This window comes from Vicia villosa, unplaced genomic scaffold, assembly GCF_029867415.1.
Source record: "Vicia villosa cultivar HV-30 ecotype Madison, WI unplaced genomic scaffold, Vvil1.0 ctg.000467F_1_1, whole genome shotgun sequence".
Lineage (NCBI taxonomy): Eukaryota > Viridiplantae > Streptophyta > Magnoliopsida > Fabales > Fabaceae > Vicia > Vicia villosa.
In genome coordinates this window covers 675168-688171 of record NW_026705225.1, presented here as the reverse complement: position 1 = coordinate 688171, position 13004 = coordinate 675168, and the positions used below count along the sequence as shown (strand labels likewise).

The following is a 13004-nucleotide window of genomic DNA, read 5'->3' as shown; positions in this document are numbered from 1 at the left end:
GAAATATCTGATGGATGGATTGAAGGAGAGGAGATATCAGATGGTGAAGAAGGTGGTTCCGAGAGGATGAATGAGGAGGAAGAGGTGGTGGAGGTCTGTGAAGAGGGAGGTGATTGAGGGGTACCGTCAAGGGGTTGATACACACGTCTAGAGTAATTTCCAGACATCATAGCTTCAAACGGGTTCACTTTGAGAGGGTCATAGGTGATCCTTACTCTTTTTGGTTTGGTTTCTGGTTCAGCAGTTGCCTTTCTCTTTTGTTTCCGATCATTATCTTGATTCCCAGAGCTTGACGATGGATTCATGATGAAGTTGCAGATATTGGGAACTGCTAGGTTTTATGATATGAATGCAAAGAGAGAGAACGAAAAAGAAACCGAATGCAAAGTGAGAGAAGTATAAGAGGGAAAAGAAACGTTTGAAGAATATAAAAAGAAAACTGAAGGAGAGTAAATGATGAAAAGCATTTAATGTTACGTGACGTGAGGAGAGATAATAATGACAAAAGACGTGATTTGCACAGTTACCTAAGTAGACGTCCCCTCAACTGCACGCACGCTTGTCCAGGAATAGTGAACACGTGTTTACCATCTGGATAGCCAGTTACAGCTGTTTTGCTTTTAAAGAGATTCTGAATCAGCTTAGACAATGAAACGTTAGTAATAACTGAATCACAATTTCTAATTGATTTCAATCAGAACTTCTTATAAAAGAAATTTCATTTCAGAAGATACTCATACATAAGAACTTCTCATCTTCTCATTCTGGGCTTGTTTCTGAAGACCCATTTTCTGATTGTATTGAATCCATCTGGTCTAGGAACAAGATCCCAAACATCATTCCTTGTAAACTGATTCAGTTCTTCTTGCATAGCAATTATCCAGTCTGGATCTTCTAGAGCATGATCAACAGAAGTTGGCTCGATCAAAGATACATGACCTAATTGACAGTCTGCATTGTTCTTAAGGAATGCTCTTGTTCTGATTGGATCATCCTTCTTTCCAAGAATGACATCTTCTGAATGACCAGAGATGAGTCTGGATGATCTTCTGACAGATGGTTCTTCAGAAATGCTTAGATTCTCCAGAGAAGCTGATACTTGATCTTCAGATTCTTTGCTTCTGAGAAGCTCTGCTTCTGATGCGTTGCTTCTTGGCTCAACAACTTCTGATATATCAATATCACAATCTGCAAAATTATCAAACTGCTTTGGTTTTTCAGAACCAAGCTTATCATCAAACCTGATATTGATTGATTCTTCTACAATCAATGTTTCAGTATTGTATACTCTGTAGCCTTTTGAGCGTTCAGAATATCCAAGAAGGAAACATTTTTGTGCTTTGGAATCAAACTTACCAAGATGATCTTTAGTGTTCAGAATAAAACATACACATCCAAAAGGATGGAAATATGAAATGTTGGGCTTTTTATTCTTCCACAATTCATAAGGAGTCTTATTTAGAATAGGTCTGATAGAGATTCTATTCTGAATATAGCATGCAGTGTTTATTGCTTCTGCCCAGAAATGCTTAGCCATATTGGTTTCATTGATCATGGTTCTGGCCATTTCTTGCAGAGTCCTATTCTTTCGTTCTACAACTCCATTTTGCTGTGGAGTTCTAGGACAAGAGAAATCATGGGCAATACCATTTTCTTTGAAGAATTCTTCAAAGGATCTGTTCTCAAATTCACCACCATGATCACTTCTGACCTTTATGATTTTACACTCTTTTTCAGATTGAATCTGAATGCAAAAATCAAAGAACACTGAATGAGACTCATCCTTGTGTTTCAAGAATTTTACCCACGTCCAGCGGCTATAATCATCTACGATGACTAATCCATATTTCTTCCCTCTGACAGATGCTGTTTTGACTGGACCAAACAGATCAATGTGCAAGAGTTCTAAAGGCCTTGAGGTAGAAACAACATTCTTGGACTTGAATGCAGGTTTGGAGAACTTGCCCTTCTGACATGCTTCACAAAGAGCATCTGATTTGAATTTCAGATTAGGGAGTCCTCTGACAAGATCCAGTTTGTTAATCTGAGAAATCTTTCTCAAACTAGCATGACCTAATCTTCTGTGCCAGACCCACTGCTCTTCAGAAACAGACATAAGACAAGTTACCTTCTGACTCATAAGATCTTGCAGATCTGTCTTATAAATGTTGTTCTTCCTCTTGCCTGTAAATAGGATTGAGCCATCCTTCTGATTTACAGCCTTGCAAGACTTTTGATTAAAGATTATATCATAACCATTGTCACTCAATTGACTGATAGATAAGAGGTTATGTGTTAATCCTTCTACAAGAAGTACATTAGAAATGGAAGGAGAGTTACCAGACTTTATAGTTCCAGAGCCAATTATCTTGCCCTTCTGATCTCCTCCAAACTTGACTTCTCCTCCAGACTTAAGCACCAGGTCTTGGAACATAGACCTTCTTCCTGTCATGTGTCGTGAGCATCCAGAGTCCAGGTACCATGACATGTTGTGCTTTGTCCTTTTTGCAGCCAAGGATATCTGCAATAGGAATAATCTTATCCTTAGGTACCCACATTTTCTTGGGTCCTTTCTTGTTAGATTTTCTCAAGTTCTGATTGAACTTGGGTTTAACATTGTAAGCAATAGGAGGAACAGCATGATAATTTTTAATGTGAGTTTCATGATATTTCCTAGGTTGTGTCACATGCTTTTTGGTGTGTGTTATGTGAAAACTTTGAGCATGTGAAGTGTGCCTAATATCATGGGAGTGGCCATACTTGAACTGATCATACAATGGCTTGTATGTGAATTTCATTTCATCAACAGGTTCAAGTTTGTATGGGGTTTCACCCTCAAAACCAATGCCGACTCTTTTGTTTCCAGACACAGCATATATCATAGAAGCTAGCTGACTTCTGCCAATACTTCTAGATAAGAACTTCCTGAAACTTAAATCATATTCTTTCAGAATATGGTTTAGACTAGGAGTGGATTTTTCTGAATCAGAAGGAGATCCAACATTATTGGATAATTTTAAAAGTTTTTCTTTTAATTCAGAATTTTCCAACTCAAGCTTCTTTGTTTCAAATTCAAATAGCTTTTTCAGCTTTTTGTATTTGAGACTAATCTGAGACTTGAATTCCAGAAGTTCAGTTAGACCGGAAACTAACTCATCTCTAGTAAGTTCAGAAAATACCTCTTCAGAATCTGATTCTGATGTAGATTCTGATCCGTCATCTTCTGTCGCCATCAGCGCACAGTTAGCCTGCTCATCTTCAGAGTCTGAATCATCTTCTGACTCATCCCAGGTTGCCATAAGACCTTTCTTCTTATGAAACTTCTTCTTGGGATTTTCCTTCTGAAGTTTTGGACATTCATTCTTGAAGTGTCCAGGCTCATTGCATTCATAGCACATGACCTTCTTCTTGTCAAATCTTCTGTCATCAGAAGATTCTCCACGTTCAGATTTCTTTGAACTTCTGACGCCTCTGAACTTCCTTTGCTTGTTCTTCCAGAGTTGATTTAGCCTTCTGGAGATCAAGGACAGTTCATCTTCTTCTTCAGATTCTGATTCTTCAGGATCTTCTTCTCTAGCCTGAAAAGCGTTAGTGCATTTCTTGATATTGGATTTTAATGCAACAGACTTACCTTTCTTTTGAGGCTCATTTGCGTCCAGCTCTATTTCATGGCTTCTCAAGGCACTGATAAGCTCTTCCAGAGAAACTTCATTCAGATTCTTTGCAATCTTGAATGCAGTCACCATAGGACCCCATCTTCTGGGTAAGCTTCTGATGATCTTCTTTACGTGATCAGCCTTGGTGTATCCCTTGTCAAGAACTCTCAATCCAGCAGTAAGAGTTTGAAATCTTGAAAACATCTTTTCAATGTCTTCATCATCCTCCATCTTGAAGGCTTCATACTTCTGGATTAAAGCGAGAGCTTTAGTCTCCTTGACTTGAGCATTTCCTTCATGAGTCATTTTCAAGGACTCATATATGTCATAGGCCGTTTCCCTGTTAGATATCTTCTCATACTCAGCATGAGAGATAGCATTCAGCAAAACAGTTCTGCATTTATGATGATTCCTGAAAAGCTTCTTCTGATCATCGTTCATTTCTTGCCTTGTCAGCTTTACGCCACTGGCATTTACCGGATGTTTGTAACCATCCATCAGAAGATCCCATAGATCACCATCTAGACTAAGAAAGTAACTTTCCAGTTTATCTTTCCAGTATTCAAAGTTTTCACCATCAAATACCGGCGGTCTAGTATAACCATTGTTACCGTTGTGTTGCTCAGCAGAGCCAGATGTAGATGTAGACTTTGTAGTTTCATCAGCCATCTTTTACTGAAGCGTTTTTCTCTTCCTGAATCTTTTCTAAACACGGTTAAGTGCTTGCACCTTAGAACCGGCGCTCTGATGCCAATTGAAGGATAGAAAAACACTTAGAAAGGGGGGTTTGAATAAGTGTAGCTTTAAAAACTTGACAGATAAAAATAAATTGCACAGTTATTTTTATCCTGGTTCGTTGTTAACTAAACTACTCCAGTCCACCCCCGCAGAGATGATTTACCTCAACTGAGGATTTAATCCACTAATCGCACAGATTACAATGGTTCTCCACTTAGTCAGCAACTAAGTCTTCCAGAGTCTTCTGATCACACACTGATCACTCCAGGAACAACTGCTTAGATACCCTCTCCATCTCTGAGGACGATAATTCCCGAATCAATATTTCCAAATCTTTTTTGTTGCTTGCCATATACTGCATTCAACAATATGGCGCCGTTGTCGGGGATGGTTGTTTGAATTGCATCGCAATAGTTTCCGTGGTCTTGAGCTTTGTATATATCGTATATATTGTATAGTTTCACTTGTATATTTTATTTTCACTTGTATATGTTTACTTGTTTACATTCACAAATTTTTCCTTTTTGTATAATAATAGTTGTTTGTGTTCCATACTTGTGCATATGTGTTTGTTTGTGTATATAGTTGTATATTTTCGTTTTTATGTTCGTATAATCGTTGTATATATTTGTACCTATAACGTTTGTTAAGTGGTTGGTTAGGACACTTTCTTTAGGCTTGTGCGGTGAGACGTCACCATGACATGACGAGAGGAGGCTACTTTCCAAACACCGAAATAATAAAGGCGTCGAGCTAACGACGTAAAACAAGCGCTTGTTGGGAGGCACCCCAACGGTTGTAAAGTTTTGGTTATTTTTAAGTTTATGAAGTATTTAGGTGAAGTGGAGGATGAAGGATAGAAAAACACTTAGAAAGGGGGGGTTTGAATAAGTGTAGCTTTAAAAACTTGACAGATAAAAATAAATTGCACAGTTATTTTTATCCTGGTTCGTTGTTAACTAAACTACTCCAGTCCACCCCCGCAGAGATGATTTACCTCAACTGAGGATTTAATCCACTAATCGCACGGATTACAATGGTTCTCCACTTAGTCAGCAACTAAGTCTTCCAGAGTCTTCTGATCACACACTGATCACTCCAGGAACAACTGCTTAGATACCCTCTAAGACTTTCTAGAGTATTCTGATCCACACGATCACTCTAGTTACAACCTGCTTAGATAACCTCTAAGACTTCCTAGAGTATTCTGATCCACACGATCACTCTAGTTCCTTACAACTTAATGTAATCAATTCTAAGAGTATTACAATTGCTTCTTAAAAGCTATAATCACAAACTGTGATATTTCTCTTAACGTTTAAGCTTAATCTCACTAATATATTACAACAGCAATGTAGTGAGTTTTGATGAAGATGAAGATTCTGAGCTTTGAGTAGAACAGAGTTTCAGCAAGTTAATGTGAGTTGTTTTGTTCAGGATCGTTATAAACTTTGCTTCTCATCAGAACTTCATATTTATAGGCGTTGGAGAAGATGACCGTTGAGTGCATTTAATGCTTTGCGTGTTCCGTACAGCATCGCATTTAATGTTATACGCTTTTGTCAACTACCTCGAGCCTTGTTCACGCTGTGTCTACTGACGTTGCCTTTAATAGCTTTTAATGTTCCTTTTGTCAGTCAGCGTAGCCTGCCACTTGTACTTCCTTCTGATCTGATGTTTGTGAATACAACGTTTGAATATCATCAGAGTCAAACAGCTTGGTGCAAAGCATCTTCTGATCTTCTGACCTTGAAGTGCTTCTGTGCGTGATACCATCAGAACTTCAGTGCTTATGATCTCATGTTCTTTTGATGCTTCCATAGACCCATGTTCTGATTCTGCTTCGACCATCTTCTGATGTCTTGCCAGACCATGTTCTGATGTTGCATGCTGAACCCTTTGAGACAAAGCTTCTGAGCGCTGAATTATGCGTACTCTTTATATATTTCCTGAAAAGGAAATTGCATTGGATTAGAGTACCATATTATCTTAAGCAAAATTCATATTATTGTTATCATCAAAACTAAGATAATTGATCAGAACAAATCTTGTTCTAACAGAGGAAAATTGGAACAGTTGTTTCTGTTCTGATTTTTCTGGTTTATCTGTCATCCGCTAAGCGAGCCTAGCTCCGCTAAGCGATGACAGTAAAGTTTTGTTTTTCTGCTCTGTACCAGTGGGGTTCCTATTCCACTTGGTTCACTCCTTTTTCCCACTTTCACCAAGGCTATTTAGTAGTAGATACTAGTTTTATTTTTCTAATTCTTTTATTGGTTGTTTGTACTCAAATTTTGTCGGTAATTCAAAGATTTTTTAGGTGACTTTCCAAAGCTTGAGTGTTTCAACTTGCGGATGTATGGTAGGATATTATTTTTGAAGTTGTATCATTCAAGGTACTCATTTATCGCTTTCTATAGCATAGCATGTTTAGGAAACTTTTCATTTGTACAATTACCATACCATTCATTCTTTTGCATTACTTGCTTGTTGATTGAATCACTTTAGTTCCCAAACCATAAATGTGAGGAAACTTTCCATTGTTTATATATGCTGGAGGCCACAATCTTTGTTTTAACTGGATTTTATTATGCTTAATCTTTTGTTTATGTTGATTTTGTGAAAGCATGAAAAGTATCAAGGCATTTTGTTTCATTTTGAGCACAACCACCATAACCAAATAACCAATTCACCTTGTGAGTGTGTGATCATTTGTTAACCATTTTGAGCCTTTTTGTCAATGTCCATGTTGTTTTTGCTAAATGATTATCTTTGAGTGTTTAGTTCTCATTTTTGCATGGATGATTGATTCTTTATTTTCTTGAACCTTCAACCATGATTTTTGGTTTGAATTTTTACCTTGCCTTAGAAAGTAGGGAGCATTCACATGATGATGTGGTTGAATTCAAGTTGGGGAGAGAAATGGTTGCTACTTATGTGGTTGTTGCTATGAGGTTGAAAAGAAAGAAAAAGAAAAAAAAGTGAAAAGGAAAGAAAAGAAAAAGGAAAAGAAAAAAAAAAGGAGAAAAAGTTTTGAAAAAGAAAAAGAAAAGAGAAACGAATAATTGTGCTAATAAGTATTGTGATTGGTTTGAGAAACTTATGGTTAAGGAAGAAGTTTAATCGAGATTTTGTTGCGTGAAACTTTGGTGGATTGATCACTCCCTTAGGTTTAGGCCAGTTTTTGTTTCAATTAGCCTTAGAACATATCCCTTGTTTGTTAACCAAGCCACATTACAACCTTGAAAAGCCCTTGTGATTCTTGCTTTTATATCTTCAATGTGATTTTTGGATGAATGCATAATTTAATCTTTTGTTTGCAAGATTGTTGGATGAATGTTAAAAGTCCTTCACCTTTGTGTGTTCTTCATCCATTGATGAATTTTTGCTAGGTGTGATTCATGATGTGAGCATGTATTGTGTTAGAATGTTTTGTATGCTTTTTATGCTTAGGGTTCGTTTCGTTTACATGTTGTCGTTGTAAGATAGTGGTAAGTACTTACTTTATTTATACGTTTTTGTATTGAGCCATACATTTGTTTTTGGTTTTTCTAAACTTGTTGATTCACAATTCTTTGGTTTATTACTTTCAATTCTTTAATTTATTTGACATTGTTTGAGGACAAACAAAGTTTCAAGTTGGGGAGAGTTTGATAAGTGCCAAAATGTACTTATTTTGTGTATGTAAATAGTGGCACTTATCGATATTTTTGTTAATACCGTTTGAATAATTCCCCGTTTTGTGTATAAATACGTATACTTTGTGAATAGTTGTATTTTCATATACTTTTATACCATTTGATAGTTTTTCCTTTGTTTTTATAGGTATTCATGCTTATTGGAGCCTTGAGGAATAAAGTGTCAAAGGCACAGCTTCAATTTCGCAGTTTTGGTGCAAGCCCGCTTAGCCACCGTCAAGCGAACTTCCATAGGCTCAAAATAAGGATGAACAAAATCATCATTTTGGTTTCCATTCATTCATTATTGGATAGAACATTGAATAAGCTTTCCAACGCTTCGAACCGGGCGCAATTCGGAGTTACGGTTCTCGAGTTATGGCGAAAACAAAATCTGATTCTTAACAGACTCCGCTAAGCGGACCTGCGAATTTTCAGACTTGTTAAAAAGGGGAAAAATCACATTTTTAGGTTACGGTTGGGTATTTTTGAGTCCCAACACCATCAACTTCATTCTTAGAGTAGGATTGGCTTAGAAAACAACACTGGGTCATGCACTTGGAAGATCGGAGGTGGATTTGTCATCAACCGGAGCTGACAACCCGCGAGATGTTTGGTTTATCTCTTCTATTCTCTGTGTATTTCTTTGTGTTGGGTTTGTTTGTATAGTTACTCAAATCTTATGTATATTTACCGCTTATAATGTTATATTTAAATTGCTTTACAAATCTGTGTTGATGTTGTTCTGGATTTTTGCTCTATGTTGGGGATTTGGGTTGCTTTAGAGATAAACTTCTTGAATCCTTATCTAGGATGATAATCTGTTGGTTCTGAACTCTAGAGATAGATTTAGAGCTAGCATTCACTGTGGGTATTTGTACTTAATGCTTTCCTGTTTGAGCGGCGCGCGAGAGATCGCCGACTCGAGAATACGGATGTTCTCGCGACTTCGCGTTAGATATAACCTTAGTTGTGAGATGATCTCGTTTGTGCTCCAGAGATGAACGCTTATGTGAGAGTTACGTGATGACATAGATGAGTATCGTAGGTTGAGTATAACGGGTTGGTAAGTGTATATTTATGAAGGGTGAATATATGGGCATACCTGATAAGTTCTTTCTCTTCTAAGAATGTGTTTATTCTTTTCCTGTCTATATCTTTGTTTACTTTTTGCTCATTCAATCCAAAGTTCGAAACCGTAGAAACTGTTGAATGGCATCTCTCCATCTCTGAGGACGATAATTCCCGGATCAATATTTCCAAATCTTTTTTGTTGCTTGCCCTATACTGCATTCAACAGCAATCCCCTTTCAACTTTAAAGTCTTTAGTGGTGCTGCCATTTACGATAATAGACATGGAAGATGGAACTGCTAAAAGCGCTAGCATCCATCCACCTCCTCCATCTCTCCCTGAATCCCATAGAAAACATAATGTATCACAGAAAATTCCAGCTTACGCAATCGTAGGCTTTTTCGAAATCCACCTTCAAAAGCATACAAGTTCTCTTGTCCCTTTTGGCCATGTCTTGTATTTCATTGACCAAAAGAATACCATCCGTTATGTTTCTTCCTGGGATAAATGTTGTTTAATTCTCCGACACCAAACTACCTATCACCTTCTTAAGTCTCGCCGCCAACACCTTAGATAGAATCTTATGCAAACACCCTACAAGACATATTGGTCTATACTCTAGCAGAGATTGAGGACTTGTATTCTTGGGAATAAGAGCGATGAACGAGGCTGCACACGCTTTAGTGAGTAAACCATACCTGTGAAAGTCCTCCATAAAATTGAAGAGCTCCTTTTTCACCATTTCCCAATTCCTCTTAAAAAACTCAAGGGAGTAACCGTCGGGGCCAGCACTCTTGTTACCGTCACAGGACCAAATAGCTTCTTTTATTTCCTTTTCAGTGAAATCAGTTTCCAGCATAGCAGCTTCTTCTTAAGTGAGAGAGTTGAAAAATTACCCCTCAGGAATAGGTCTTGCATTGTCAGTTTCCTTAAAAAATTCTGCAAAATGATCCTTAGCTGCCTCCTTTATACCCTCCGGGTCCTCGATCCGCCCGTTCACTCCTTCCACCAAAGTGATGGCGTTTCTCCGATATCCTTCTTTCAAAGAGTTATGGAAATAGCTCGTGTTTCTATCACCTTCCTTCAGCCACATTTGTCTCGATTTGAGTCTAAGCATCCCTTCCTTCCTTTATGTCAAGAGTATCCCACATCTCTCGTCACATGTTAAGAGTTTTCTCCATCTCTAACAAACTGTTTTGAATGTGAAATAGGGAAATTAATTCCATCAATGTCATCAAATATGGAGATCAACGTTCATAGAATGACAACTTAATTTTGAAGCACTAAATTCAGCTGCATGCAGTATAAGTTCCAGAAACATGAAAGGAACCTTTAACTGAAACAAGCTACCGTGAACAAGAAGAATTGAAAACTGAATAGAGCTTATATACACAAAGTAAAATGAGTCATTTAAATAAGGCCAGTTTTTGCAACAAATTTATCATATTTATACATGAATTTCACTTGGGTTGTGATGCATTTATATATATAAAAACAAATTTGGAACAGAATGAATTGCCACCAAGGCTATTCTACTTATTCCAAGGCTCTAGTTTCTAATGCTATTGATATTTCCTGCAAAAATGAAGAGTATGATCATGTTAGATAATAAAACACGCGAGTAAAAACCAGTATAATAATAACTAACTTGCCTTCAGCTTTGCGGTGCTTGAGAATAAGCAACTTGATGTGATTGCCTGCCCTTGATCTAAAAGCCATCCCGCTTCAGTTATAGTTTCGCCATCCTTGTTTTGTTTAAGAGAACACCACAGCTGCTTTGGAAGTAATACATTGTTTTCTCCATCTCTGACAGACTTCTGCAGTCCGTCATCTAAAATCTCTCGAAAAATCTCCTGGAGTTAAATAGAAAGCCCTGTGATGAAACCGATAAAAAAAGAAAAATACATATATGAAAAACAAAGGGTTAGAGAGATCCTTGGCACTCACAGTATTTGTAGTGTCAAACGTGGTGACAGCTTTAGAACCCTGCCAAATACCAGCAATATCTGAAGCAATCGTAGGTGCTGTAGAAGCAAAAGCAGAATCGCGAATGGCACAACCTCCTAGTTGATCGCCGTTTCTGAATGGTCCATACCACTGCTCACGAAATACTCTTACACCCTGTAGCTTCATCTCTGTATTATTCGATACACGGATACGCTGAATAATCCTAACCCGAGATTCAAAATCTTGAGGATTGATCAAGCAGTATTCCAACTCTATTAAATCATCCTTCTTTTGCCAGACAGCAACATAAGAGCCACCCGATTGGTAAGCAAAAGTGGTGACTCCATTGTTTTCGCCACCCACTTTTCTCTCATCTGAACTGTATACCGTAGCAGCATCGGCCTCACATCCAACCGTGGGAAGTAACTGAACGGACCTGTACTCGAGAACATGATCCTCTGGGTTAGCAAGAGTGGGACATTGAGTCTGCCAATCAAATACTTTGACCTCCCACTCTCGGTATGCTTCAGGCACCACATACTCTGGAAGTTCAATTGTGCTCCCTTGATTACTAAAGTCTGCTCCAAATCCATCCCACTCACCTGATATTCTTCCGGCAAATTGCGACCAAGCTTCGGTTCTTTTGTAATCATGTACCTTGAGAAAAATCGAAGTCCATCATAATAAGGAATGGCGAAATTGGTATTCTATCTAGTATTGTGTGAATTCCAAACAAGACAAGGGAATCATAAATTTGTGTTATACAGTACAAGGTGGAAAAATCAGCCTAATTCTTACTTGATCAGAATCAACTTTACCCAGTACACCTATGAGGCCATTAGTTTCTCCGGTTTCTTTCACTTCTTCCATTGCACCTTGATTGGCTGCACACATCAAAGTTCTCCTGTTTTTAGATTCAAACACTCCAACTTACTATTCACAGCTTCGGCAATAAGAGTATGCTATAAAAACTCCAACTTACTATTCACAGCTTCAGCAATAAGAGTGTGCTATAAAAACTCCAACTTACTATTATAGAAATAGCTTTTACATAAGCACTTATAATTAAGTTGTTTATCCAAACATGATCTAAATTACATGGACAAGTGTAACTAAATCATGGAATATTATTACCTCTTCCTCAAATTGAAAGATAATGGTCTGAAATTCAGTAACGAGAAAACCCTAATTTTCTTATTTTGCAGAGGCGGACCCTGAATAAGAGAAAGATAGCATTTTTAATCATGATTAGAAATTGATGAGTGGAAAATTGATGAGTGGGAGAAAGTACTTGTAGTTGATGAGTAGAGGATGAGAAGTTGAAGAAACGACGTCGTTGAAGAATGAGTGGAGAAGGTGAAGTGGTGACGTTTGCAGAGAATGAGGCCATTACAGAGAAACTATGTACTTTAACGGAGTTATCAGAGGATCTGTCTGTCTCTCTTCGGTCTATCCCATATAATGACGGTTTAACCAGACATTTGCTTCGTGAAATTTCATTTTAGTCCTCACAAAGAAAATGGAATATGTTGTTTTTTTTCCGTTATCAATATAACACAGATCAAAAAATAAATGTACACTACCTATTTGGCCCTTTTCTGTTAAAATCAATTTAAACTACGCTACTTTTTTTTTCCAACTATTTAATTCAACCTAATTAAATAAATACGAATAATACTTTTATATTTATTATTATTATTATTATTATTTATTTTTTAATGATTTAAAGGGGAGTTATACTAAGGGTATTTGCATGTTGATTTTGGCACTTATAACGATAAAAATCATCTGAACTGATCAGAAAAAAATTTGCGGTTCGGTTGACTTTTAAAAATAAAACTGAACCAAGTCAAATCAAACTAATACGGTTTGGGTTGATTCGGTTAGTTCAATTTTTTACAAAAAGAAAAAATTTAT

The 13004-nt window shown here is 37.3% G+C and overlaps 1 protein-coding gene across 2 annotated transcripts; it reads right to left on the bottom strand.

Annotated features, from left to right (window-relative positions):
- Nucleotides 1-10471: 10471 nt before the first annotated feature.
- On the bottom strand, nucleotides 10472-12591 carry LOC131628593 (uncharacterized). 2 transcript variants are annotated; one of them, XM_058899431.1, is made up of 6 exons: nucleotides 12379-12591; nucleotides 12222-12301; nucleotides 11886-11991; nucleotides 11088-11744; nucleotides 10793-10993; nucleotides 10472-10715 (listed from the first exon to the last, which is right to left on the bottom strand). In XM_058899431.1, the coding sequence occupies exons 1-6, from the start codon at nucleotides 12475-12477 to the stop codon at nucleotides 10677-10679; spliced, it is 1182 nt and encodes a 393-aa protein (XP_058755414.1). In that variant the 5' UTR covers nucleotides 12478-12591; the 3' UTR covers nucleotides 10472-10676. The 2 variants fall into 2 exon arrangements, with proteins under 2 accessions (XP_058755414.1, XP_058755415.1); XM_058899432.1 differs by having other exon boundaries at nucleotides 11886-11971; nucleotides 12379-12438.
- Nucleotides 12592-13004: the final 413 nt, after the last annotated feature.

Excerpts from the sequence above, each read along its gene's own strand:
- LOC131628593 (XM_058899431.1), bottom strand. The coding sequence starts at position 12,477 with ATGGCCTCATTCTCTGCAAACGTCACCACTTCACCTTCTCCACTCATT. Across the intron at positions 12,302-12,378 it reads CCTCTACTCATCAACTACAA|GGTCCGCCTCTGCAAAATAA; the intron begins GTACTTTCTCCC and ends TCTCTTATTCAG. Across the intron at positions 11,992-12,221 it reads TCTTTCAATTTGAGGAAGAG|GAGAACTTTGATGTGTGCAG; the intron begins GTAATAATATTC and ends ATCTAAAAACAG.